At 42.7% G+C, this 27,434-nt stretch overlaps 1 protein-coding gene across 2 annotated transcripts; it reads right to left on the bottom strand.

The window, feature by feature from the left end:
• Positions 1-720: 720 nt before the first annotated feature.
• On the bottom strand, positions 721-26,989 carry LOC122530198 (3-phosphoinositide-dependent protein kinase 1). 2 transcript variants are annotated; one of them, XR_006306924.1, is made up of 8 exons: positions 26,638-26,989; positions 20,995-21,240; positions 19,212-20,630; positions 18,735-19,118; positions 5,592-5,600; positions 1,786-1,791; positions 776-780; positions 721-732 (listed from the first exon to the last, which is right to left on the bottom strand). XR_006306924.1 is itself a non-coding variant. In XM_043656956.1 (4 exons), the coding sequence occupies exons 2-4, from the start codon at positions 21,169-21,171 to the stop codon at positions 19,008-19,010; spliced, it is 1,707 nt and encodes a 568-aa protein (XP_043512891.1). In that variant the 5' UTR covers positions 21,172-21,240; positions 26,638-26,989; the 3' UTR covers positions 18,141-19,007. The 2 variants fall into 2 exon arrangements, 1 of the variants encoding a protein (XP_043512891.1); XM_043656956.1 differs by lacking the exons at positions 721-732; positions 776-780; positions 1,786-1,791; positions 5,592-5,600 and having other exon boundaries at positions 18,141-19,118.
• Between the last annotated feature and the right edge of the window lie 445 nt (positions 26,990-27,434).

The following is a 27,434-nucleotide window of genomic DNA, read 5'->3' as shown; positions in this document are numbered from 1 at the left end:
AGCGAGAAGACAGAGAGTGTAAAACGTCATCTTATAATCATTATTAAACGAATTTTCTTTATTTAACTTTAAATAAACAATCATCTTTTATCCAAATTCCTACAAATTGGGGTCTCAAGCCGGGATTCCTACAATTTTGATAACAGTTCTGTGAGCAACCGTATCAAGTGTGCTATATGAATCAAATTTTGCAAATTTCACTCCCACTACTATCAAAATTCTATTTACTTGGAAAAGATCAAGCATAAAATGTTCTACGTAGTTGTTATAAATAAATCATCTGATATTTCTCTAACGATATAGTGACAAAGTGGATACAGTAATCAAGCAAGCTGAGTATACAAAGTAAAATTATCAAAACAGATATATAACTCTGAAATTAAACTAATAAAGGGTTAACTTGGTACACTTGTGAAAAGAAAAAAAAGGAAATAAAATCGGGAGAACTGTATAATAATTGTTTCAAGTAAATCGTTTGGTATATTTCTAACAATAATAATAATGTCACGACAAAATAAAATAATCAATATAATATATATATATACATACGTGGCAAGTTAAACGATCTCACAGAGGGTTAACTCGGATTAATTCCTCCGCGTTATCTTCGATATCGCGCAAAGGCCCCCTCGTTGGCGAAGAAATCGGGGAGGAAAAAAGGGGGAGATGATTTCGGTCGCGGGAGAAAGACAAAGGATCGGCATTCATCGCGAGAGAACGGTTTCCCTATTTCTTGCTGGTTGCCCTTGTCAGGCCGGCGATCGATAAAGCCAACCCCCTCTCGCCGCTTCTGGCTACCTTAACGCTCGTCCACCCCTTATGTACACTTCTCTCCGCGCGTCCACGAAAACGCTTTGAACCTCGAAATGCACTTTCCCTCTTTGTCCACGAAATCGTCAGTCTCCCTTCCACGTTCTATCGCGGAGGATCCGATCGATCCGACAGTTCGATGCTGCCTGCAATTCGCGGAAGAATCTGCGAGGCTAATGACGCTCGAATTCCTTCCTGTTCGCGGAAGGAATCGCGCGAAACGAGTGAAAATTGCCCGATCGTTTCAATAATTCAACAGCGTGATCGACGTTCTCGTATCGCGCAGACACGATTATTGAAAACAAAACTGAGACGGATAACAGAAATTAGAAACGAGAAACGAGTTTCTCTTATGCTGAAACGAATGCAAATAAATTGCAATGTAAATTCTAAGTAATAATTTCAAACGACGATGGAAAGAGAATCATTTCCCCTGTAAAGTCAGATAACAAGTAAAGTTACGAACAATGAAATCATCGTCGGGAAATATTTCTGAACGAGTACTCGATAACGCCCAGCCTTGCGCCAACATCGACCAATAAAAAACGTGAATAATAACGAGCTGCGAGGATCGGTGGGGAGCTAGGCGAGAGGGGATCAAACGGAAGAGGGAGAGAGAGAGAGAGAGAGAGAGGCAAGGGTTGTGAGCGCAAGCGCGAAACCGCCCTCCGCGAACGGGCTGTCGAGATACCACCCTTCGACATAACTCCTTTCCACCGACACCTAGCCAATCTGCATGAAACCTGCGGCGCCCCCGACGCCATTTTGCCTCCGCTTTAAAACGAGAAGGGGTGGTTCCTCGCGCAAGCCCTTCTCGATCTTTCTCTCCCACTTGGCAACACGCGTCCCGGAATATTTTCACCGGCGGCGAACACAAGAACTCGGAGAATTCTTTGTCAAGCGTGGATATGGTCACGAGTTTGGCGAGAGTGTCGGGAGTTGAAACGACAATGTTACACTCGCGTCTGTGTCTACGTGGGCCTGCAACCTGGGGATGATGCCGGGGGATTCTCTCTGTGAGTACAGCTGAATGTTTATGCCTGCGGCTGGTGGTCGATGTAGCGTGTCGAGCATCCCTACTCGAACCCGGGTGTTCGAGTGTTACGAACGAAGAGCGGAGAAACAGAGGAACCTGGCTTGTTTTTCTCATTTACGATCGTGGGTAGAGATAATTGATCGAGTCTCCGCGTTTATGGAATGAAATATATCGTCCGTGAGTCATGAGACAAAGAACGACTGGTTGTTTCAAATGTTTCGAAATATTTTTCGGGGCGATTTTTCAGCTGATTTTGTACTGTCGAAATTCTTTCTACAAATGGATTGGAAATGCACGCTACGTGAAAAACTATAAGAAAACAGGATGAATTATATTTTTCATTCTTCGCGGATAATTGTTTTAATTCGAATTATTGGCATTGCTTCGTCCTCGAAGGCGTTGATTAATAAGATCAAAGAAACTTAACTAAAAAAATACGACACTCGGAAAAATGTAATCGAACGTTCAAGCGGGAGCAAACATTTTCCATTAAAATCAGAAAGATACTTCGTCGAACCAGAACACACTCGAGACCAAAAATCCACGCTGGTAATACCAGCGTTGTAACTTCAAAGGGGTGTAAAACGAGGGTAGGGATAGAGAGAGAGAGAGAGAGAGAGAGAGAGAAAGGGGAGCCGATTTTAAAATCACAATGGTAGACACACGTCCATGACGCTTGAACCATCCGCCCCTCCTCGCCCCAAAAAGCCGGCTGGATCCGTCTGTTCGTTCCCTGTCGAAGCATCTGCGTCTATTCCGCTGCTAAACGCTTCCTCCTGCGTACCAACGCACACGATTGCGGATCCCGTGTGCGTGAGACGTCGCACAAATAGGCGAACGCGGCCGCGGAAAGGTGCGTGGCACGGACCCAGCACGCGTTTCGAAGGATTCCGCTGGAATACAACCCCTGTCTGGCACCTCACCGCTAGAGGAAAGGGGCTAACAGGGAAGATACCCCTTCCTCAAACATTTTAAACTTTTTCTTTTTTTTATTTTCCTCCAGTCCCTTCCCCCTAGCAGCGCGGCTACACTTTAACGATGCACGACTTTCGATCGAATGGGGTTCGCAATGGGGTGGCTCCGCCGTTACGCGATTTTTTTCTCTCTTTTTTTTTTTTATTTTGCGGACGCCTTATGGACGGATTGATGAATTTTCGAGATTGACTCTCGTTTTAACTCGGGTTTAACACGAGTCTCTGTGTGCTTTCGAAATTTCATTAAACGAGATTTAATTAGATTACACTGATACATGTTTGAAACACGTTGTATTAATATTTTATATTAATATTTTGTTCAATATTGATAAAAGCGTTCAAATACTTTCGTGAACCGCTGTACAAGCATAAAAAGATGTTGTATCGTACTTTCAATTCTCCACGGATCGATTATTTCAATTCCTACATAATAAATACAATAGATTTTTATACAAATTTATACAATATGCAGAAATGCATAAAACATGGTGATCCTTACAGCATTCAATAAATGAGACAAATGATAAACTTTAGTTTTCATTTCTATATGCACATTCCACGAGATTTCGATATCCATTCGCAATAATATTCAGATATATCACGATTATTTCGATCGATCAACAAACACACGCTCCCTCGCGATACACCACACTATGCGTATCGCTACTCCATCAGGAATACCAACAACACGCAACCGCAAAAACCGCAAATAAATCGTTCCACCATCGCGCATTCCATCGTCTCCGTGCTCGCCTCGTTTCACGGCAGGAGCACGCATAATCGAGTTTCTAGAAAATCGCGGCCGTTTAGCGATCCGCGAATTAATTGGCATTCACGGAGCCACACAGAGGATGCTCCCACATGATGCCGTGAGCGAAACAAGAAGAGAAACTCCGTAAACTCCGCCGATTAATTACGATTAGACTGCGAATATTTATGCAGATTCGCGTTCTCAAGAGTAGAAGCGAAGAAAAAGGCGAAGAAAAAAATTGGTACCTAGACAGAGAATCATACCTTAAAGACTATAATTAGAGTATAATTTTCATTTTTAATACTTAATTTCTTATTTAATGTTTAATCTTTAGACACGTTCAACCTGTTTACTGGGTCGCATCCTAATCAAAAGATTTCCTCTGATTATGGAATTGGAGCTGCTAACAAAGAAAAATTAATTTAATTTGATTGATATTCAATCATGTTTAAGTATTGTATTCAATTATTTAATTCGTGACAGGTTAACTGGCCCTTTTCAGGCCAATTACTATAACGTTTAATATTTTTACGAAATTTTAATCAAACGTACAAAATTCAAGCGGAAACTGATTGTCTCGTTTACCGATTATTATAATGAATACGATACTACGTATATCTCGCGTATTTTTAAATATTTTTCCATGCGTATTTTAGTAGACTACTTCATTCTGAAAAGAATGGCAGAATTCCCCCCTTAACCCAGTTGCGCTGGCAACTGATTGCGGACCATAACGAGTGACCAAACCGTATACAATAATTCGTCGTTTTCTTTTCCTTTTGAATTCACGTCGGTATATCACTGGATAGAAATTATTTAGAAGTAATAAATTTATATATTTGCTTTGCCTGTGCTATGCTTAAATACACTTGAAACTGAAAATAATTGCAATTTTTGGGACAAACAATTCTCGACGTGCGTGGTACGTCATTCCAGCGCAAGAGGTTAAGAAAGAAAATTATCAGAATCGTTCTCTACATTATATCTACAATAAATACACAATATGTGCCCAATAATAGATACAGAAATCTACAATATCTAAGCTAAGCCCTCAAAGATTTCACGAACGACGCGACGCTTCAGCAATAGAGAGTTAAATCCCCTATAAACTCCCCTGCAAACCATAAAAATCCGAGCAGTCCAATTACAACCGGTATTCACCGAGCGTTCTACTTAATAATTTTTCCATATTACGCGCGTTTTATGGATTCATTCCACCCTCGAATTTCCCATAAAGCACTGAAAGTGCATGAAAAAAGAACCCGCAGTCTAATTATGATAATTAGCGCGCGGCGGCGGTGGGCCAGCTGATTATACAATTCGCGGTGCGCGTGCATCCGCGCGTTTGATATCGGCACGGTTGCGCGAACAAACTGCGAGAGAGCAGACTTGCGGCGACGAGATCGAATTGCCGATGCATTTATGCGAGTTGCACGGACGCGCGGATGGATGCACGTGGGAACCGGCGATAAGGCGGGCGGCGGACGGCTTATTAAATTCTCGCCGGCTTCCACCATCGGCCAATCGCCGGCGATCATCTCGTGCCTCCCTCAGTTTCTCTTTTTCACTTACTACATAATTAATCTGCCCGCGCCTCCCGCGCGCCACTCGCACCTCGTTTCTTTACCCTCGACGTTTCGCGTTTATCCGTCTCGCCAACAAACCTATTCATCAACCGACTCGTACGGACGGCAAGTAAAGTAGTGTCGATGATCGCGAGTCGATGCTGCCGAACGTCGGAGACTATTCTCGTTCTGGACGCGAAAGTATTTCTGGGACGTTTTCGGGACGATTCGAAGAAAGGATATTCGTTTCGCTCTTCTGCTTAGAAGATGGTTGACTGTACTGTATACTTGTTCCGAGGAAACGAGCGTAAGTTTAATTCTTCGTGTTAAATTAATTTCAGTTAGTATTAATTGCAGTTTAACTTGTTGCGTTAAAAAGTACCATTTGCCATTTTGTTGTAATTTAGTACGCTGGGTGCATCGATGAATTGAAATTGGTTTCGTCTATGCGAGACAAATCGGCTCTGATATTTTCATAATTTTCAATTCCTAGAACAATTGTTGACCTCAAAATTTAAAATCGTGTGTCAATGTTCTGCAACATTTTGAAGCTTGAAAACTGTATGTTCGTATTGCAGGATGACATATATTCTGTATATTTTGATAACTTTTCGTCAAAATATCAAGTGATCTATTTGTAACAATTACTAGTTTACATCGTTGTACGAACAATGTTTCTTGTAAAGAAATGAAATTAATTCTGACTGTAGAAGATTGGTAACGAACACAGACAATTATCAAAAAGTCATAAAACAGAGTCAATCACTTCTTTTCTTCGAAGAAATTAGCCCTCTCCCTTTCTTTTCAGAACAAGATGAATTGACTCCTACATTCTTCTGGGAAATATAAATCTCGCGCTTAATAATCATCATTCCTATGACATATTGATTACAGTTTTGTTACTCGAAAATAAAATATATTTGACACAATAAAATAAAATATATGAAATGAAATATGAAGTATTTGACGTTTGTTCGAGGAATTCGTTATCTCTCTCTTCAATAATCCTAACAAGTTCTAATCTTTCGAGGTGAAGTGCGTACGCACGCGCCAAAACGCGCAACAGCGTGCAAAGAGGAATGAAAGTCGCGCGATGGCCGAGGCAACGGAATTGAAATTAAATTGAAATTAAGCTGAAATCCCGCGTAGAATGGCAAGAGTAATTCTCCACGGCGCGGCGGCCACCCTTCGATCGAGAAGATATCGGCGAAAAAGTAATAATACGTATATCTCGCGTGGCTCGCCGCGGGAACAGTCGGACGGGCAATTATACGCAAACTTTGACGGCCGCTGCTCGCAATGATTATATGTCTTTATTTAGATTAATCACCAGCCCTCCCCCTTTCCCCCTTTCGCGATGCAGCTGTGTGTAACAGCGACGCTCCTTAAAGGATGAATTAAACCATCAACGAACGAGGGACCTGGTTAGACAAGCGTTACGTTGCTATTACCTACCTCGTCCACGGACCCGTGAATAAGAAACGCGAAAACCTGCACTGAAAACCTGGCAGAAAATCATTTCCTATTTAGCTTATCCGACGCCTTTCTAGCCTCTTACTTTCTGCTCGTAAACATGGCCAGTCATATCTTGTTTCATCAAGGGTTGGTAATTAGAAATTGAGAGACGTTAGGAATTAGCAAGCCTCGAGGAATCAAGAGGCTCAGAGGCAGCACATCTAATTTATTGTATTGTTGTTACATAAAATATAACATCAAACTAGACACTGAAGAATGATCGAAGAATTACTTTCATGAGAATGGAGCGACATGTTATAGTCGTCATGAAACAGATACAATATCTAAAACGTTCTTCGCTGATAACTAAACTCAGCAGATCGCTGAATTTAACCTCCTGCGCTGGGATGACGTGCCACGAACGTCGAGAGAATGTTTCCAAAATTATAATATTTTCTTCAGTTTTAGGTATACTTAAGTAAAACAAAATAGGCGAAACAAATGATGAATTTATTACCTCTCAGAAGTAATAGAAAGTTCAAAAAGAGAGCGACGAATTATTGTATACGGTTTGGTCACTCGTTATGGTCCGCAGTCACTTGCCAGCGCAAGTGGTTAAAAAATCAACTAATCCGAGAGAGGATATCCAAAGTGTACGACGAGAAATTTGAAATCTCTTTCAACAATTGTGCATTCAGCCGAATTAAACACCGATTCTGATTAAAATCACAATATTTAAATTCTTCGTACTCGTGTTAGAAGGAATCTCCACAAATCTCAACAAATCTCCCTTTCCCTTATCGCGGTTGATCAGCAAGAATCGAAGTGGAAAAACTTTCATTGTCTCGATTCATTGTCTTCGCGACTGATGTATCCTAATTCTTCCGCTACTTCCGTGTTCCTTTCGTCGCGTCGCGTCGCGCCAGCAACATGAGAATCGCCATTGTCTGCGACGTGTGCAACAAGGTTATTAACTCCGTTCCCATTTGAATATGAATACCGATCGCAGTGTTTCCCGACAGGCTCGGTTCACGCGTTCGTTCCGTTTCTGGCGAGAAAGGCTGAAAAGCGAGACGCGTATGCGAAGAGCAAGAGAAAATAATAACGCATTAATTAATCCTAAGAGGTACTAGCAAGCGAGGGACTGCTCGAGTTCAGTGAATAGAAAATGCGAAAAACGCATTGCTTCTTTCACACTTTAAAAAGTTCCATTAATTTTTGCTTACTACATCTTTGCATTCTTTAAATTCCTTGATACATTAAATACAATATTGATCTATATTATATAATTATATTAAACGTAGCAAATACACTATGTAATTCTTGTGATACGAGTATATTTAGTAAAAAGTCAGAACACGGTATACATAGCTTCGCGTGTGTATATTATATTTGTATAGTCATTATTATTATGTACGTAACAAATAATATTACTCACAATTTCTATATTATATTTATATACATTTGTTTCGAACTTGAACACCATAACTACGACGTGTCTCTCTGTACTGTCAATGAAATTTTTAACTTCTTCATATACAACACAGAAAAATGTCTCTAAATATTCAAGTTCACTTTCAGCGACAGAGAACGACTTGAATATCGCTCGTCCGTCCAAGAGAGGCAAATTTGTCAAACGATAATCAACCGTAGAACACCATCCAACCATCGAGGAGGACCGCAGGTATCCAGCCGACGTAATTCAGACTTCAAACGATCGATAAGGATCGACGTGTCGAGTTCAACGTGATCCCGTGTTCGGGAGTCGCAGCTACCTCGATACAACCGCCAGGCCAGGTGGAGAACGTACGTACATGCGTAAGAAAGGAAGCAAGAACACGACGAAGAAGAGGTGGAAGAAACGGCAGAAGAAGAAGAACGAAGGGAAAAAGGACGCCGGCGGTACAAGGAATAAAAAAAGAAAAGAAAAGAAAAAAAGCAGAGAGAAACGAAGCAAGATCCTTAAAGCAAACTGCCCGCCTCGAAGCTCGGCTCAGCCGGGCCTGGAGGGGTGAATTCGTCGCCCGATAACCCGATTGGCTGGCCTTACCGCCAATGCAACCGCGCTCTCCGCGAATGCAATCGGCCGATGCATTTCTGCGTGGATGCGTGTGCAACGAGTGCGTGGCACCGGCTCCCGGTGCATGCGTAATGCGTCTCGCGTTCGTGACGATGCTCCTAAGCGGACTTACGTTTGATCCGCGAGCGAGACGGAGCACGGTTTTCAACCCGAGTAAATTGGAGTACGCTCCCTTGTCGTTCGAACGTTGTATTATTAGAAGAGAAACTGGACAATCACCTGCCTATGCGACAATGTTGAACATAAATTTAAATAAAATATTATGAACATTCTGTTGGAACTCCATTTATGCGAACTTGTACATTCTTTCACCGATTGTTCTCACAGTTGAGCAATCTTTGAGAGTTCATTTAATCGGAGAGTGATTAAAATTTAGAAGTTAGAATAGCAGTGTTTGAGAAATACGCGAGGAACTTTATTTAAGTAATTATTTAGAGGAATCTGTACGATGATACTTATCCTTACGTCCACCATGAAATTCATTCTCAATAGACCCGTTAAAACGAATCTACGAAATCGAAAGAGAACGATTTTACAGTGAGAAGAAAGATATTGCAAACTCACGTAGCACGTTACGCGTGCTTTCAACGCGACTTCATTCTAATCCAGTTTCGCGGTGTCTCACCCACGATTTCCTGGAAGCTGAACGTTTCCCAGCTCCAAACGTAAAATTCGCACGATTAGCACGTTCTCCAGGGCGTGTCTACGAACACGGAAACTTCAACCAGGAGTCCGCGATTAGTCCAGTTACCCGCTCGAACGGACAAACGAGTCTATCCAGAGCGTAGGTGCACCGAGGGATTTGCGCGCGCATTCCCGAGTAGAAACGTTTCGAGATGTACGTGCCTCTGTGTGCGTGCGCGTGTGTGTGTGTGCGAGAAACCCCGTAGGACAGGGACAAAAACTAGTAGGTCCGCGGACCGGTCGCCCGTATTGCCATTGCGGGCTGCTTCTTTGCCGACGCGACTTCTCTTGATCGTTCTGTTGCGTCGCTTCTGCAACGACGAAAGAGGGGGAGGTAATGCCGGACGATCGAGGGAGGACTTTTCTCACGGAACGGACGCGGCGCGACAGAGAGAGAAGAAGAAGAAGAAGAAGAAGAAGAAGAAGAAGCTGCCTCACGGACGACAGGCGGACGCCGCTGCCGAGGAACGGAATCGTTCCTTTTCCTGCCTGTCGTTTCGCCTGCCTTCCCCAACCCAATTGGCCAACGTGTCTCTCCTCTCATTCCTCTCCTCGAATCGATCGATTCTTGCTCGCTGCTTCCACATTGTTTGCTTGCAGGAAATTTGAATCGATCCTACGCGGCCTTCATTTCGGCTTATTCCGTCCCGTATATTTGTTGTACCTCGTCATCCGCGGTTTCCGTGGGAACTCGAGCCGCTCCAGAAACTCAAGTATCTGGCTCAAGTTCTTTAAAATTTGCTGAATATCTTCGATCTTCAGGTCTTCTTTCTTTCTCTTTTTCATGGAAAGTTGAATCACGTTGGAGAGCCTCCAGCGTAGACATTGGAACAGTCATCGAACAATCACGCCGGAAATTTTCACAAATTCGATACTTAAAATTTACTCTTATTATTTATCACTTTGTTGCTTCCGTGAAAAATTTTTCTCCGATTTCTATGTGTCACCTGTTATTACCATATTCATCATTTGGACTGAGTTACACAAAGAATTGAATTATTTTCATTTGACTTCTCCTAATACTAGTCTCATCTGCTGTTACATGTATTTGTTAGTTTGACTGGCTTGCACGAAGATGTATGTATAAACTTGTTTTAATTCGGCCTCTCCTCAGTACTAGGTAAAACTAGCTTCGTTTTACTTCGTTGAAGATATTGTTTCAGCGTATTGTAAAGATGATCTTTCCCTGGACTCTTTCGCGAGAATAACACGTTCACTAAAATTTTATTATTTAAATAATAAGAGATATATGTAACGTTCGGTTACATGTACACGCGCTACGAACGCTAATAAAATAATTCCGACGGGCAGAGCAAACTTGAACAATGGAAATCAGCTCGACAGTTTTGCTTCACACTGCTAATTACCATCCAGAAGCGGGAATTTTCAACACGCGATCTCTTTTGTCGTGCCGCGCGCGAGAAGGTAATTGGCGTAACGTCGCGTTATGTCACGAAAAGTAGAAAAAAATAAATAAACGCTACCCAGATTTCCCCCAGTTGAAAGTCCACTCTCACGTGAAACTTATCTACGCTCGTCGCGAAGGCCTCGAAGACCTCGTACTAGTAAAGACTGATCAAACAACGTTCTGATTACAATCTTTTAACCCTTTCGTTCCCAAAATTAGTCGTTCGCGTGTAGTGTTGTAATTCAAAGTGATCGTTAGTGCAGTGTATAAAAGTGTATTTGTTCAAAATATACAAAAATAAAGGGGGAGAACGGACAGACTCAAAAAATGGAGATTGTATATGGAACGTTTCACACCTTTCTAGCATTATAATTAATTACGATTTCATGCAATTAATTATATAAGAACGCGATATAATAGGATTGTGTTTTATATAACGTAATTATATAAAGTCGTGATATAATTAATATAATTAATTGTAATTTATTTCCTCATATTTTAATTGTATTCAATAAATGAAGCATTCATTACTGAAACCTCATTAATGAAATTATACATCCCCCTTTCGACGATGTTCGAAGCCTGAATAATTGAACACGCTGCAACGCTACAGTGGACTGTTATACTCATATTTCATTTATTTCTTCGATTCAACTCGTTTCAACGTGAAACACCTAGCTTCTCGGAACGATTTAACGTCTTATCAGACATTCCTTCGCCCGTGTCCGCGATAAAACGATTCCAGCTCGACCTAGAAAACGCTAGGACGACACGGTTGAACACCGTACGTTTTCCCGAAATTCCGTTCTGAGAACACTCACCAGTCGAATTTCCGTAAAAGGTTCGCCGGTGTGTGAGTAACTTGTACAATCGTCTATATCGACTATTGTACAATAGACGACACGTGATAAGCTCGGTATTGTGCGTGTACGCGCGGAGAAACGATAACGGTGCGTCCAGGGCGCACCTCCGTTTTACATGTTTTAACAGTCAATAAGATTATCTGAGACGTGAGTAATGTAGGAATAAATCAAACAGCCCGATGCACGGGTAAACTCGAAGCGTATCGATAACCTGAATGAACGAGCCGCAAGACGTGGTAAAACGGCGCACCGCCTCAACAACCTGGCCCGATTGCTGTTTGCTCTGCTTTCGAAACGAGCCGGTTAATATTCTCGTAGGAAGAATAGAAAAAGTCCAAACTTTCGGCGACGACAAGTATTTGGGATCGTTTGAAAGAAAATTTTTGCCTGATAGAACAGAGTAGAACTTCTGTCTCTGTTTGAAATGTGTAATACTGATCAAAAGTTTGGACACGCGTTGTATTTGTTGTATTTATATTTGCATTTCACATTTATTGTTAGTTTGATATTAATTTCATATTTTTTGATATAATTAGAGTAGATATTTTTTGATATAATTGGAGTGTGCCGAAATATTATTAATATTAAAAGTGGATCTGTTAATTTGCGAAATTTGTACGTGTTTGTCACACTGGATGTATGCACATGGAATGTATATCTGAAGTTTTGTTCGATATTACATGTAGTTCAATTTTCCAGCGTATTTAGGAAATTTTTAAGTGAGAAATTGCATATAATGTCCACAATATTGTAGATATATAACCGAGTTGTGAATAATTCTATATAAAAATAATTCTATACAACGTTTCTTCGTTTTCGAAAGGAATAGGAGTTCAAAAATATGTCAGATAAACTCGAATTTAATCAAGCTCAGCTTAAACTGCGGGAAATTTCATGAATATAAGAAACTATAGAAAACATCGCACGAAAAATGTTTGAAAAAAATATTTTCCGTTTATTTTTGCTGCACAATTGTACTATGAAAATCGAGATGCCTAAAGTATAGTACGTACTTTTTTTCCTACCTAAATTTCGTTTCCTCAAAAATGTAAGTTCACGCAGCAGTACTTTATTCAGTAATGATAGTTGAACGTAACTAGTAGAACCTATGGTGATTCACACAGGAGAGTTCCGAAACTCTAACTTCGATACTTCAATATTTCCCAATCCAAGAATTTCAAATCTCAACGACTCGAGTATAAATAGAAACGATTCGAAAGTTTCTATTAACGTAATTTTAATTCGAAATAGCGAGTGAAAAAGAAAAAGAAAATTGAAGAATTACAGACTAATTAAGCGAACGTTAATTAGTTTCGCCGTTGAGTTTCGTTTCGTTAACTGAATTTCCCCCTACACACATAATTCCAACTCGCCAATGGGTTTCGTAATCCTTCGATCGGTTAGACGATCGTTTAATAGCCTTATCTGACCGAATTGATCGACCAATCCTCGAATTTCAATCGAATTGCTAATTCCACGGTTGAAAACCGCGGTCGCTCGATATCAATCAATTTTTCGGGGCCCCGACGAGTCGCACGTCTCTTTGTCGCGACTCTCGATTACCAGATGGATATCTCGATGGATGTCTCTTCCTTTTTTTCTTTTTTCTTTTTTTTTTTTTTTTTTTGTCCGCGTCGGTTATACAGCGATTAATCGAAGGGTGGTTTCGCCGGATTCGAAAGTTTTGTTCGTCGATCGCCACACCGCGGAACAATGGGAGAAGAAGCATCTCCGGGGAGGTCGGTGGTTCCCACCTGACCAAAAAGCGGATAATTCTTACTTCAACTTGCGCCAACAGCCTTTTGGAGAATCTCCTTTTATTAGGATGCTTCCTCTTTCTTTTTCCTTTTTTTCTTTCCTCTTCTTCGGAGCAATTTATATTTGGTGCTCGCTTTGCTACTTTTGTCCATGGAAGATCAATGGATGTTTTGGAACGATAAAGCTTCGATTTATTAAGGAAGTTGTATTTGTTCATTTCGTAGTCAATCAATTTGCAATATCGTCAAATTTTTTTCTTAATATTGAAACAATGAAGGGATTCCCTTAATGGTTTCTGCGTTATAATGTTTTTACTTGGATTGCGTAATTTTATGTTGAATGCAAAGATAAGAAAATATTTATAATATCGCGATAAATTGTTGCTTGAGCTTTGGTGGGTTAACTGCACGTAGTTTCTCAATCAAAATAAGAGTTAGAGTATCTTTCTTTTTCACTAATTCCGAATGATATCTTTAACTTCCCTAAATGCTAAAGTCACATTTATCAGGCTGAAAACTCATATAAAAATAATCCGATTAATAACGATTCTTATTGTAAATCTTCTTATCATTAAAAATCATTTGCACCTTTCTTCCTTAATGTGATCATTGAAGAAGATATTGATTTGTCAAATTGAAACGATTTATTACGAATTACAACAATTAAATACTGAACAAAAACATGGTGAAAAAGGAACTTTCTTCCAACGAATATCAAATGAAATCGTTAAATCAAATATCAACTGAAGAAATTCTTAGATTCTCTATCGAATCAAATTTAGAGACATTATAATCCAGAAAAACGAAGCTATTCTTTGCGAACCGTTTGAATATTCTCTCCGACCCGACGCGAAGGCCCGCACGTTAAATCGAATCAATCATTCTTGGAAGATCTTTACTGTTGTGATTTATTATACGAACACACATGGAAACTTCGTGCGTAACTAGCTTCCCGATGCATGAGAATGTTCGTTAAAAGCCAGGAGCTAGTGTCTGCTCGACAAATCGTGAACCAATCCCGAGCTGCTATCGTTTCTCCCTCCCGACCACCAGGTTCGCCGAAAACTCGCGTAAAAACTGTGTGAAAAAGCGTTGGTTCGGGGTGAAATCTGACGCTGGCTCTTTTCTTCTTCCACCCCTCGTAACGACTCGCTTTAAACCGCACGAAACAGAGAAAGAGAGACGGAGAAAGAGTCGGCCGTGAGGAAAATGACGGGGTAGGCAGGTAAATTTTTTCCTGATTTCGGAAGATCATCTCGCAGCGAGGCCGGCGGAGGGATGAAATCAAAGGGGGACGCGGATGATGCATATCCTGCATGTTCACTGAATTTTTCAGGAAACTTTCAGGGGTAGCCTTTTCACAGCGAAGGAAACAAAAAAGCCGAGGACGAGGGAAAAAAAAAAGAGGGGAAAAAACAGGAAAAGTAAGGTAGAAGAAGCGATTCAGTGTAGAAAAAAAAAAAAAAAAAAAAAAAAAAAAAAAAAAACAGAAAAAGAAGAGAGGAGATTGCTGGAAGAGGGGGTTGAATGCTAAGGAGGGTCGCAACGGGGTGAAACCGTCTGTTTTTTGAACGCAAATCCGCCGCTCTTTAGAAATTCCCGAGATTTCTAGGTCATGGGAAGGCAGATGAATGGCAGCAAGTTGCCCCGATCTTGGAAACTGATTTTTTCCGCCCTTTTCATCGACCCGGGGCCTCGAGACGAGACGCGCCTCCTCATGGACTTCCATTCGTATCGCGGCATTCTTCTATTCTTCGTTGCCAGTTCTAGTTCTACTCTCGACGAGAAAACGTTGTCGAAAATAAGGTAATGGCGAGGAATTATTCTCGGGACGGAATCATTATACGAAGAGGAGGATTTTATTATTTGAAAGAATAAATGTAAGTACCGATACATTATCGTTTCGGAGAGTCTTTGTACATTCTGAGTGAAATTGGACGATATTATGTTAATTGGACAAGTATCAATAATATTTATTAATTATTAATTGCTGGAACAAAATTTTAACGTAATAAAACTATGTTAACATTGACTGACATTTATATAATATTTACGATTAAAGTGACAAAATATTTGTGTCTACTATGTAAATATGAAATTGATGGATGCTCTAAACTTTCGAACGATAGTGCAAGTACATCTTGTATTTTTTTTTTTTTTTTTTTTTTGCAAATAGCTGGTAAATCTATGCAGTTTGAAATTTTATCAATTTTATTTTTCAAACGTCCAATTAGTATAACATACTTCATTTCACAAACCAAAAGAAAAAAAAAGTCCGGTAATAGAAAATATGTCGATTCACGTTTTTTCTTAAGTTATTTAAAATAATCTGCAAGTAAATCTATTCAGCCCTCGAACGATCAATTAAAGAATCGTTTGCAAAATGTTTAATTCATAAAAAATATACCTATATTTAATCTCACAACCAAACGACGAAGAAAAAGAAACGAGTTTCGCAATAAATGTAGAAATATATAATTGGACTTTAAAGTACGTTTCGAAACCTTAATTATATATTTTCTTTTTTCAATTTTATAATTAACTCTTCTTCCTCAATTACATTCCTCGATTATTATACAAATTGTTTCGATTCCCACCGAAGATATCAGAGGTTTCCTCCCAGATAATTAACCAAATCGAATAACGACAGACCATTAGAGCCCACGGAAGTGCTATCTCCGATCGAGTTTCCGTAACAGCCGATCTCAGTCGGCGCTCTCTCGATCAGATATCATAAACGATCATTTCCGAATGTAAATGAGCCGGTCTTTCATCGGTAGCTCCTCGGAAGAAAGCGCGGACGGAGGAAGAGCACAGAGGAGAAATTCGAGAATTCGGATGCATTGAGAGTGCAAACGCGCGGTCCGCTTCATCCAGAACTCATATTGAATCGTCATAAAGCGATCGCGTGCATCAGACCGGGCTCATTGTCCTGTCATTCACTCGTCATCCCCCCCGGACGATCTCTCCCTGCGGTGCGCGTGTGTACACGTAGGAGGAAGAAAAATAAACCACCCCTAATTCACGTTTTCCTCCCTCGCGATTACGTGAAACGCCGCGGTCCTAAGCCAGGATCAACGATCCGACAGATTTCGCCTGGTCTTCGTAGCCGGAGGATCATTTCCTTTTCTCGATTTTATGAAACTGTTGCTCGTCTACGCTGCAAAGAAGGGATTAAGACCGTGGATGAATTTGAAATGGAGCAATGTAAGTATCTTTGTGAGACTCGTATTGTGTTTAGTTTAGTTTTATGATCGAGAAACATATGTACAGTTGTGGGAGACGAAAGATGAGCAAGATTCTGTGATTCGGTGAAGCATGTATATATGTGAAAAATGCAGTGCAACGCTTTGATTATAATCAGCAAGTAGCAAGCTATCTAAAAACTTTATATTTATTAATATATATTACATCTTGTGCTCGAAGATCCTGTTATAATTAGTAGAGTGCGGATTTATTTATGAATGTTATACTTTCAGAATATTAAAGATTATTGTAACATTTAACAGGTAAAATAATTTTCTACCTAGATTTCTAATTTTCTAATTAACTTTCGAAATTTTCTTCTTACTTTTAAATATTTAATGAGTATAAGATTTTTATTTGCTCTTACGTACGTAATATTTTATAAATAAATAAAATAATATTTATAAATATTTTATAAATAAAAATTTGGACGTAACCATTGCCATAATATTAAAAAATTACGAAAGATTTAATAATGCGTGTCAAACGAAATTATCAATGAAATGTTAAGTAAATATTAGTGAAATATTTCGTCAATAGTTGTGTGTGTCCGAAAGGGACCAGGAAGAAACACATTGTGAAATGATTCGGAAGATTGGATTAGAAACGGAGGACTCGCACGCAGCCGGTTCATTTCAGAATTTAGTCGATGTACGAGTCGCAAGAGTTACGGTGACGAGGCTGGTAATGATGGGACAGCTGCACAGTACCGCTGTATTGTTCGTTTCGAATTCACCCTAGCTGAATTTTGAAAAGTCACACTCACAGGCACGTGCTCCGTCGATCCTCCAGTCCGCAAACGTTCTCTCATTATCAATTTCGCGTTCGTAGCGTTTTTCACGTCCGTCGTTCACGCTTTTCTGACGTGTCATCTTCGAAATTTATACGATTTGTTACTACCCTCGATCGCGTCGCAGATTATTTGAATTACTCGCCTCTTGAATTTTAGAAATTATATTTTATTATCTAATTGTTTGTCTTTCGTCCAACCGATAATATTCACAAGGAACGATATGACCAGCATATATTATCAAATTGCAAAATTCTATTCGTCCGTCGTCATATTGACAATAAAAATTACCGCCCAAAAGTACTTAATAAAATCAAACAATGCAATATATTAAAAATTATGTATATCACAAAATACATACGTGCAATTTCAAAGTTTCTGTTATCTATTAGGGGTACCCATATGTCGTTTTTTGACTTAAGGGGTAATACAATTTTAATCTACAATATAATTTTACAATAAGCACACTAAATGGCAATGTTTATTAAATCTGAAAGAAAACCAATATCACTTACGAGTACCCCTAAAATTATTATGTCGCTATAATTATGCATATATAATTATTGTCTATCACAATTATTATTAATTATTCTTACCACCTACTAGCAAAAAATATTGAACATGAAAAATATATGTCCAAAGACTTGATGTCCACGATATCAACACAACAATTCTCCAACATTTCGCCAATTATTCCAACCTACTCGAAAATCAATCTAAGAAAAAAAAAAAAAAAAAAAAAAAAAACTCGTTTGCAACTTTCTATATAATTTTGGCTATATTTGGAACAAAATTGCTACATGCTGCTATTGCTTTTAAACGCGAACGACGTGATCGACGTACGCCTGGCCTCCATTCACATTATAATTTACAGTTTTTTACATCTTCCCCTCCCTTCCCACCATCCAGGTACTATGTATATGTTTTCACATCTCTTCTCCCGTTACGTTACGAAACGTCAGTTTTAACATGATGAAATTTTGAGCGTGATATCCCGATTACGCGTCACGAATTATAAATAACAAAAATTCGCACGGGCAAACAACTTTATTTTCCTTTCTCCGCGACGAAAGTAACGTGGACTGCCAAGCGACCTCGATCACGAACGTTACGTCATACCAGGCAGCAGCACAATTACACTGTGAATACACATAGCTAAAAAACCTTGACTAAAAATTTCGCTATTCTTGGTGTGTTCACGTGCAGCCTTTCCAAGGTTCTCCAAGTCGGACAACAAATAGGAAAACGTAACTAGTGAAAAAATCGGTAACTGCACGATTACATATTTTTCCCAGCTGTTGCTTGTTCTCTCTACGCTAACGCTTTGAATTTTTATCTAGAAAATTGTTCTAAGTTGTCCGTAACGCTTCGAACGCGCGTTGGAACGCTAACTTACTCTAGAATGTATCTCTCCTAACGCCGAGTTACACGCTAACAAACGATCTATATAAACGCCTCCTCTGGCCACAAAACGGGTAATGATACACATCGATGATCACACCTCGCGGACATTGTTGTTACCATAATCGGCGAAACGTTCATTCGCTCCGTTTCCATCCGAACCAATCTGTGTTTGTCAGTCTTCTGTTTAAGCGGTGGGCTCCTGCAGGCCGTAATAATGGACTCGCATGTTCTCGATCGCTCTACACCACTCTAATGCGAATCCTTCGGGATCTTCGAGATAGTACGTTCTGTTTGGCTGCAACAGGCCAACAACAACAACGAATTATAGAGAAGCCGCGAATGGAAAAAAAAAAGAATGTGGAGCGCAATGAAGGATGAGAACACTTACCGTGTGAACGAAGAAGATTTTGAAGCTCTTCGGCTCGACCCTGAGTTCCGGGCTCCAGGGTATCTCGCCCTTAAGCACCATGTTTACAGGATCAACGTAATACAAATGCGGTCCGGTTGTGAGCAGGAGCATCCTTCGTCTAGCAAAGAGACCTTTCCTCTTGTTGACGAATCCCTGTTTCAATATCAGATTACCCTCCACGAAGCTATCCCACTGGTTCGAGGAACGTTGCTTCTCCAGCCGGTTCCTGATCTCCTCCGGCGTTAGGTCGGTGATGTTACTACTGTCAGCGGTGGTGGTCCTCGTTCTTCTCGGTTTCTCCACGATGGTACTGGTCTGCGCGGGTTTCTCGCGCTCAGCGGTGGTATTCTCGTCGTCGTCGTCGTCGTCGTCGTCGTCGTCGTCGTCGTCCTCGCCGATGCCCAGACCGAGAAGCCTGGTGAGTTGTTTGTCGTCGAGGCCGGGTTCCAGGTGATCGGGAACCCTGTACTGCGACCTGAGCTCCTCGTTTTCCGACGTACCAGGTAAGTAGGGATAGATCGGCGGTGGTGTCTGCTCGTGGAGCGTTTCAAAGTCGACGCCCTCGAAGAACGGATGCGCCCTGATACTGGGATATCCGGCGCCGTGCTCGTCCTGGGCGCCCAATCTCTGCGTTGGGTCGAGTACCAATAGCTGGCTGACGAGGGACCTCGCCAGCTCGCAAAACCCGTCAGGGATCTCGTACTCGAGTTTCAGGATCTTTTGGAATATCATGTACTCGCTCCTCGAGCGGAACGGAGGCAGACCAGCGACCATCTGGTAGATTATACAGCCGAGGGCCCAGAGATCGGAGGCTCTGCTCGTTTTGTCAGTTAAGAGCTCTGGTGACACGTACTGGGCGGTGCCAACGAACGAGCCCCTACGCTCTCTTCGGTACGGTTGTTGCTGCTGCTGTTGTTGTTGCTGTTGCTGCTGCTGTTGCGAATCATCCGTCGCGGGATGCGTCGTCACCGATGCCTCCGGATCTTTCAGGATCTTCGCACTACCAAAGTCGGTAATGAGCACGTGCATCTTCTCGTCCAGCAGTATGTTCTCTGGCTTGAGGTCGCGATGGATGATGCCGAGCCCGTGAAGGTACTCGAGGGCACGGAGAATCTCCGCCGAATAAAATTTGGTGCATTCGATGTCGAACGAGCCAACCTTGTTGATATACGGCAGGAGCTCGCCGTTTTTCGCATACGACAGGACGAAATAGAGTCTCTCCATATCTTGGAAGGTGCAGAACAGGCGCACGAACGAATGCTTCGCGCCCGCGAGCATGTTCAACACCTCCTTCTCTCGTTTCACGTATTCCGTTTTCTTCTCCTTGATGATATGACGTTTATCGCACACCTTGATCGCGTACTCCTTCCCGGTGTGGATATCTTTGGCGAGGTAAACCTACGGGGGTCGATCAAAATAACGTACTCGTTAGATCGATGTATTATTCGTGGCGTACGCGACCGAACACAATGGGGAGAGAGAGAGAGAGAGAGAGAGAGAGAGAGAATGAATACGATGGGGAGAAGACTGGCTATTGGGTTGTGAGAGAGAAAAAGTTTCAGGGACGACTGCTACTACGGCCGTACGAGAGAAACTTTCTTCGTAACAAGGGGAAAGTTTGAGAGGAATCACATCGAGGGAATCCGAGGAAGGGCGACACTTTTTTCCTTCTCTCGCCCGGTTCCCTCTCCTCCTCCTCTCCGCCAAGTGTAATTCAGAGCTTCTTAATGATTTAATCGAGTTAACGAGATAATACACTTACGGTGGAGAAGCTTCCCTCGCCGATCGCCTTGCCAAAGATGAAGTCCTTGGGAGTCCGCTTGTGCGTTGGCGGGTTGATGGTGGTGAGGGCCGGGTTCGCGGTCGGCGAAACCCGCGGCGCCAAGGTGTTGGGTGGCGCTACCACACCATTGGTCACATCGTTTGTTGGTGGAGACATTTTGGACACCGGCCCCTCCACCGTTACTGCCGGCTGTGGCGAAACGGTAAGCGCCTGGTTCGCCACACGCTGCAACAGAGAGAAACGCCAACGACTTCATTACTCGGTGGTCCACGGAATTATTCGGAATTTTCTTGCGTTGCAACAACTTACGGACATGGATTGCGTTTTTTGGAAAACGTTTGCACACTGTCGGCATATTTGTTTCTCGAAAAAGTGCTTTTTATTCTACGTACGCCAAAGTGACGAACGTGATGTTACGATAGCTACAATTGCTGGCACGGAGAGACGTTTCTTTCCGCACGAAAACGGTTCGATCGCTTCGCGGTGATGGAGCGAAGAGACATTAGAGAGACTCATCCCGCCAACGATCGCCTAGTACCAGGAAATCAAGCGCCGGAAGTGATATCAGCACTACTGACACTACTGGCTATGTCGCGCAATTTAGAACGACAGACTCGTTTAATTGTCAGCCGTCCTGCCGCTCGACGATTTCGTGTCAAACAAAAACATTCAAAATGTCATTTCTAACGGATTATTGGCACATATAATCAACTTAGCACAAGTAGCTCTGTAGGAGTTACATTTGGTAGCTTCCTTTACCTAAAATGTACGCTAAATCGTAGTAACATGAGACGTGGTAGGGAAATTAAACGAAACAAACGGCAAGGGAAGGGGGAGAGAAGGATTTTGCTGTGCACGCACGCGAGCGTGATTTTTAAATCGCTTCATTTCCGGTTCGAAAGACGATCGCGCCATTTTCGCTTGCCGCTTCCTTCCTCCCTCCCATCGCCATTGTGTACTTCCGTCCAAAGACGGATTCCGCGTTATACCGTGAGGCCGGTCACAAAAGAAAGGAACAAGTTCTCATCCTCGAACAAGAGAATCCGGATGATCCTCCGTCGAAATGCTCTCCTTTCTTCTCTGACCTTCCCTCTTTCTTTTTCTTCTCCCTCCTCCTCCTCTCGCGCTGCGGCAGAACGGTCTTTGACCGTTCCCCAAACCTGCACGCCCGTTGACTCTTCAAACAAGCTTTTCGCCGGGCAGAAGGTACAGGAAATCCGCGTTGCGAGCAACCTCTCGGCGTAAATATCGACGACGTCTTAACGAGACGCCAAAAAAGAAAAATGAACGACAGAAGATTCGAAAGGGAAAGATGGCTGGAGCTAATAAAGCGAGAGCCTGGCAGAGACATGTCGTTCCTCGGAAACCGTACGAATACGATGGAACCGACGTGACGGAACACCCGAAAAATATGGCGCGTACATTGTGAAGTCAGGCCGCAGTTACATTTTCAAAAACTTCTGCTTTCAGAATTTCACGGCGTTGCTCGTCCAATAAAGGATTTCGACGAATTAATCAAGTCAATGATGACAGAAGAAGAAGAAGAAGAAGAAGTCAGACCACAGGAAGAGATGGTGAGCGAGAGAAAGAGGGATTTATATTTAGACGATGAAAACGCAAGTCGGTGGCAAGGCCCTTTCTTTCATCCTCTTTATCTACCTTTTTCCTCGTTCTTCTTTCCAGGCCGGTTACGAGGCGGGCCCCACGGCGTCAACCATCCGTGTCAGGACGTCGACCTCGTCGAGCATTTGCCCGAGAGCCACCCAGCAGCGGCCCTACTCCCTCTGCTTGGCTGGCTTTCGCTTTGCCCCGCTAGTTTATTTATTTGCTTATCTATTCCTTGGTCCCCTGACTCTCGTCTACTTCTCTTACCCTCTCTTTCTATCTGTTTCTCTCTCTCTCATATATATATATATATGTATAGGGGGAGACAGAGAGAGAGAGAGAGAGAGAGCAAGGGGAATAACCACCGACGGATACCGCAGGATAGAGAGCAGCGTCGATCGCTAGATATCAAGGAGAGAAGTCTCGAGCAGAGGGGACTCAGATAATCGATATACCGACTAACGTATCCACTAGACGACCTCGCAATTTGCTTAGATCGTAGATATATGCTGCTCGAGAGTATCAGAGAGAGCGCGCGCCCCGTTTAAAATAAACCGCTCTCTCGCGTAGATAGCTGTGCGATATGCGCGCGCGCATATACTCTCAATCTCGGCGACCTAGACGAGTCGTAAACGACAACGCGACATTTCGATTCGCCGATGACCCTGCGACACTTTCGCGTCACGTTCCTGCCTCCCCCCTGGTTGAAACGGACCTCGAGGTCGCAGGGAGACGCGCATCATCTCGCGGCTCGCAAGACCTGCGATCTCGCCACAGCGAAACAGAGAAGAGAATCCGACGATGAAATGATATCGCGAGGGAATATTTCGCCTGGAAGGCGAAAATCCAGAACGTTTGCGATCGATCGAAAAGTGAAAAAAAAAAGAAAAAAAAAGTAGAAGTCGGTGTCAGCGGCCGCGTCCGTTAAACTCTTTACCCTCGTGTGTCCCTTCGCGCGCGTGCTTCTTCTTCTCTCTATCCTCCCGCGATTGCTGAATCACCCTGTACACACAACCCAGCAGCATTCCAACGGACATTCTAATTTTAGCCTTGCTCGTCTCGTCTCCTTCTCTCGCGGACAAGCGCATTCTCTATCCGCGCGCCTTGTAACGCTCTCCGCCGTCCTCGGCCTCACTCGCTCGCGAGGTTATGTTTTTCATGCAGCCTGCCGAGTGCTGCCCTCTGCCGATGGTACGCGACACTTTCTTCTCTTTTCTCCTTTCCCTCGGTATCCACGGTGGCCAGACGAAGCCAGAGAGACGAGCACAAGGGACGGCGGGAAAGAGACAGGAGAGCAATGATCGTATACCCCCACCGTGTCGCATCAGGCTTTTTGCCGGCTACCAGAAGGGACTACGCCTATTGGCGCAGGCGGCCAGCACTTTTGCCCGTGAATGAGATGTTTTGCATTCGCAGACGCTGAGAAACGTGTCGTGTGCTGGCTGCGCGACTAAATTGGAACACGCTACGGCCCGAGCTGCCTCATCGTCGAGAGAGAGAGAGAGAAAGAGACTGGCAAAAGTCGACTTTCCAGCAAACGCGATCTCTCTTAGCCAAGAAAAATTAATGTTTCACGAGCGAGAGCCTTTTGTCATCGATCTCTAGTGTGCACATAATCTACCTCTAATCGAAGCTCATTTCTTTTTAAAAAGCTGTTACAGCTAAAAAAATAAAGTCTAAGAAGCTTCAAGATATGAAGCTGCGTGTTCGATTCACTTGCCTCCACAAAAGAGGATCGAACGAAATAGCAACTAGTCGTACTCGAATATTATATTCCGACTTTGTTGCATCGTTATCGTCACTTATTTTCACTTGTCTATCGATGTAAAAAAAAAAAGCACATCCATGAAAGCAGTACGGTTAGCATGCAACTGGACGTTAGGTGCAAGAGGTCATTTCGTGACATATCGTAAAGGAAAATACGATTCGACTTTATACAATTCATCCTTAGCAGAATGGTATGTACCACATTGGGTTTATTTACAAGTGTCATGCATGAGAAACGTGTTACTGGATATTGCATAAACTTACGAAGGGACGTCGGGATAATTGTAAACATCGTCAGTCGAATTGCTCTCGTACTACCAACAAACGGTATCGATCGCTAATCGAAATTATGACTGCGGCTGCTATCGAGGGAAATCAATCTAGCGCGCGAATATTTACACGAATTGATGACTGCGGGCGCTGTTACAACGTACGTAGCGGCTACGAAGAATATTCGTACGGTTTGGGAAAGCATTCGGTGTCATTGACCAACTCTGGCCGAGCCATTGCCGCGCACGATCGCTCAAGTTTTTTGTATTTTTTCTTTCCGAGTATCATCGAGAGATAAGCGTGTACCATCGACAGAGATCGAGCTACGTCGCGCGTCGTGACCAACACGGCCACAAAACTGTTTGCTTTCACATCCTATCGTATAAACACGCGGTCGATCCAAACATGTTTTTTTCGGTCGCGGACTCCGATCAGCGCTACGAATGATCCCTCTCTCGCTCTCTTCGCTTGTAGTCGACTGTAGTGGAATTTTGCCATCACACCGAGTTCACGTGTACCAAGTTGGGAACGCGGCTCCGATCTCGGGCCTCGATTCTTGCCAGTTCGATGCTTCTTACGCGATATACCTCCATTGCCGAAACACATCGGAATGTCGATACGCGAATATTATCGGCATGCGTTTAGTCGATAGTCACCAATCTTTTGACGCGCGCGATAAAACAATGCTATAAATTACCTACTAAAATTACCTACGTTTGCCTTTGTTTATGTTGACTGTAACTTCTGTCGAATATATTTTCCAATGTTAACAAATTTCCAGTTTCAATTTTTACGAACGTAATAACGTCGTCGTGATTGTTTCCGTTTTCTACGGATGTACATATATTTTCTGGCTCGTAAGCAGACACGTCACTGAATTCTTTCGTCGGATCGCGAACGACTATCAAAAGATCGCATTCTATCGGGGAAATTATTATTCCTCGTCGGAGGAGACACTACTTCGAATGGGGCATTTCTATAAAGTTGCGGTTCGATAGCGAACGTAAACAACTTTCGAACCACGGCTTGATTACGTCGCCGTGTTTTGGAACCCAAGGGCTCCGGGCGAATTTATTCAAAATTCGAGTGAGCGTAAATTATTCATGCTCCGAGGCAGTGTGTTAACCTCGTCCTTCTTTCACCTCTTTTTCGGCACGTCGGATCTGCATACACACTGCTTCTTTCCCGTTTCCACGAAGTCGCCAGAAACTTAACCGAAAAATCTGAACCCATTCTCAGAGCCATCGTTTACGAAAAATTGCAGGAATTTTCAGAATAATTCCAACGACACGTCTCTTTTTACCGGGAGATACGCCGTTGAAATGGCGCGAACAGACGCCCTTGTTTGACGTTTCAACGCGAGAGAGATATCATCAACTCGGTGAGTTTTCCCGCCAAGGGAAAAATCAACAATCGAACAACCACGATCACTCGAGAGTCAAGTACGAGGTAAAAATGAAAATGATCGAACTGTCGCAACGCAAATAATTACCGGTCACTGGGAGGACGCGTCTTTTAAAGTACAATGTTACCACACTCGTCGGGGAACAGTATTCGCGATCCGTGGGAACGTTTCTCCAGACGATTCTCAGATGTTTGACCGAACAGAGGAATAGAGTAGCTCTCTAGACTTGCTCTGTTCGCGAGAGCGAGTTCGACGGGACGTTTCGATGGATTTTCATGAAATTATAAATAGTCGAGTTTCATTGGCTAAGAAGCGTTAGTCCATTGTCAACGGCGACCAATTTCCTAAAGCGACCACTGCGGGGATCTGATCGAACAATTTGTAAACAGGAATGCACGTTTCCCTCTGTTTCCGCAAGAACAGGCACTTGTACGAGGAGTGTTAGCCGCGCGGCGTTACACTCGATCACACCTTTCGCGGACTTTGGCTCGTTATTTTTCTTCCCGTGTAATAGCGCGCACGCTCTCACAATTTACGAGAGAATATGTTGCAGGGGCTGTGTACTTTCTTCTTACCTTGAATAATTTTTTAAGCCTCCGGTAGCCGCGATGTAATCGCGACACGTACTGCTTGTTGGAATCCAGTTTGAATTGTTAAAGCCACAGTTGCGGAAATAAAAGTGAAGAAATGGAAAATTGTGAGAAACCGAAACAAAAAAAAAAAAAAGAAACGGAAAAAAAAACTGTGTTTGCTAGTGAACTCCCGTGGAATCAGATATGTGTCGCGGCTGTACTTTTACAATTACGATGCGAATTTCCGACAACGTCTCGATTATACTTCTTTCGAATCAGTCTCGGGTACATATATACATATATATGCATGCGCGGGAACCGAAGAACGAAAAACACGTTCGTGGCCGTTAAGAGCCGTTCGCTTACTGAATTCTACGCCTGGCGTGTCCCGGCTGCTAACCCGCGCTTTCCCCCCACCATCGGCCACTCGTTGGCGGCAAGCCTCCCCACCACTCCCTCCAGCCCCACCACGCGTTTTTCCACCACCACGGTGCCAGACCCGCATCCGGGAATGATGGAGGGGAGACGGAGGGGTAGCAATCCCTCTACCTCCAGCATTGATGGTAATCTTACCGCGGATCGTAAAGCACGCTTACCCCTGCGGTCAAGTGCGAAAATTACAATGAAAGCATCGAGACACCTCCGCTCTTTCTCTTCTTTTCTTCTCCCTCTGGCATGACGGTTTTTCCTTTCTTTCCCCTGACACCGTGGAACGAAAAACAGAAAACAACGATATCGTAGGCATAAACGCTTCCTTCTGCGCGGTTCTGTTAAATTCCTCTCGGAATATTTTCGAAATC

This window comes from Frieseomelitta varia, unplaced genomic scaffold, assembly GCF_011392965.1.
Source record: "Frieseomelitta varia isolate USP_RPSP 00005682 unplaced genomic scaffold, Fvar_1.2 scaffold_332, whole genome shotgun sequence".
Classification (NCBI taxonomy): Eukaryota; Metazoa; Arthropoda; class Insecta; order Hymenoptera; family Apidae; genus Frieseomelitta; species Frieseomelitta varia.
The sequence above is the reverse complement of the archived record's forward strand: the minus strand, read 5'-3'. Positions and strand labels throughout refer to the sequence as shown.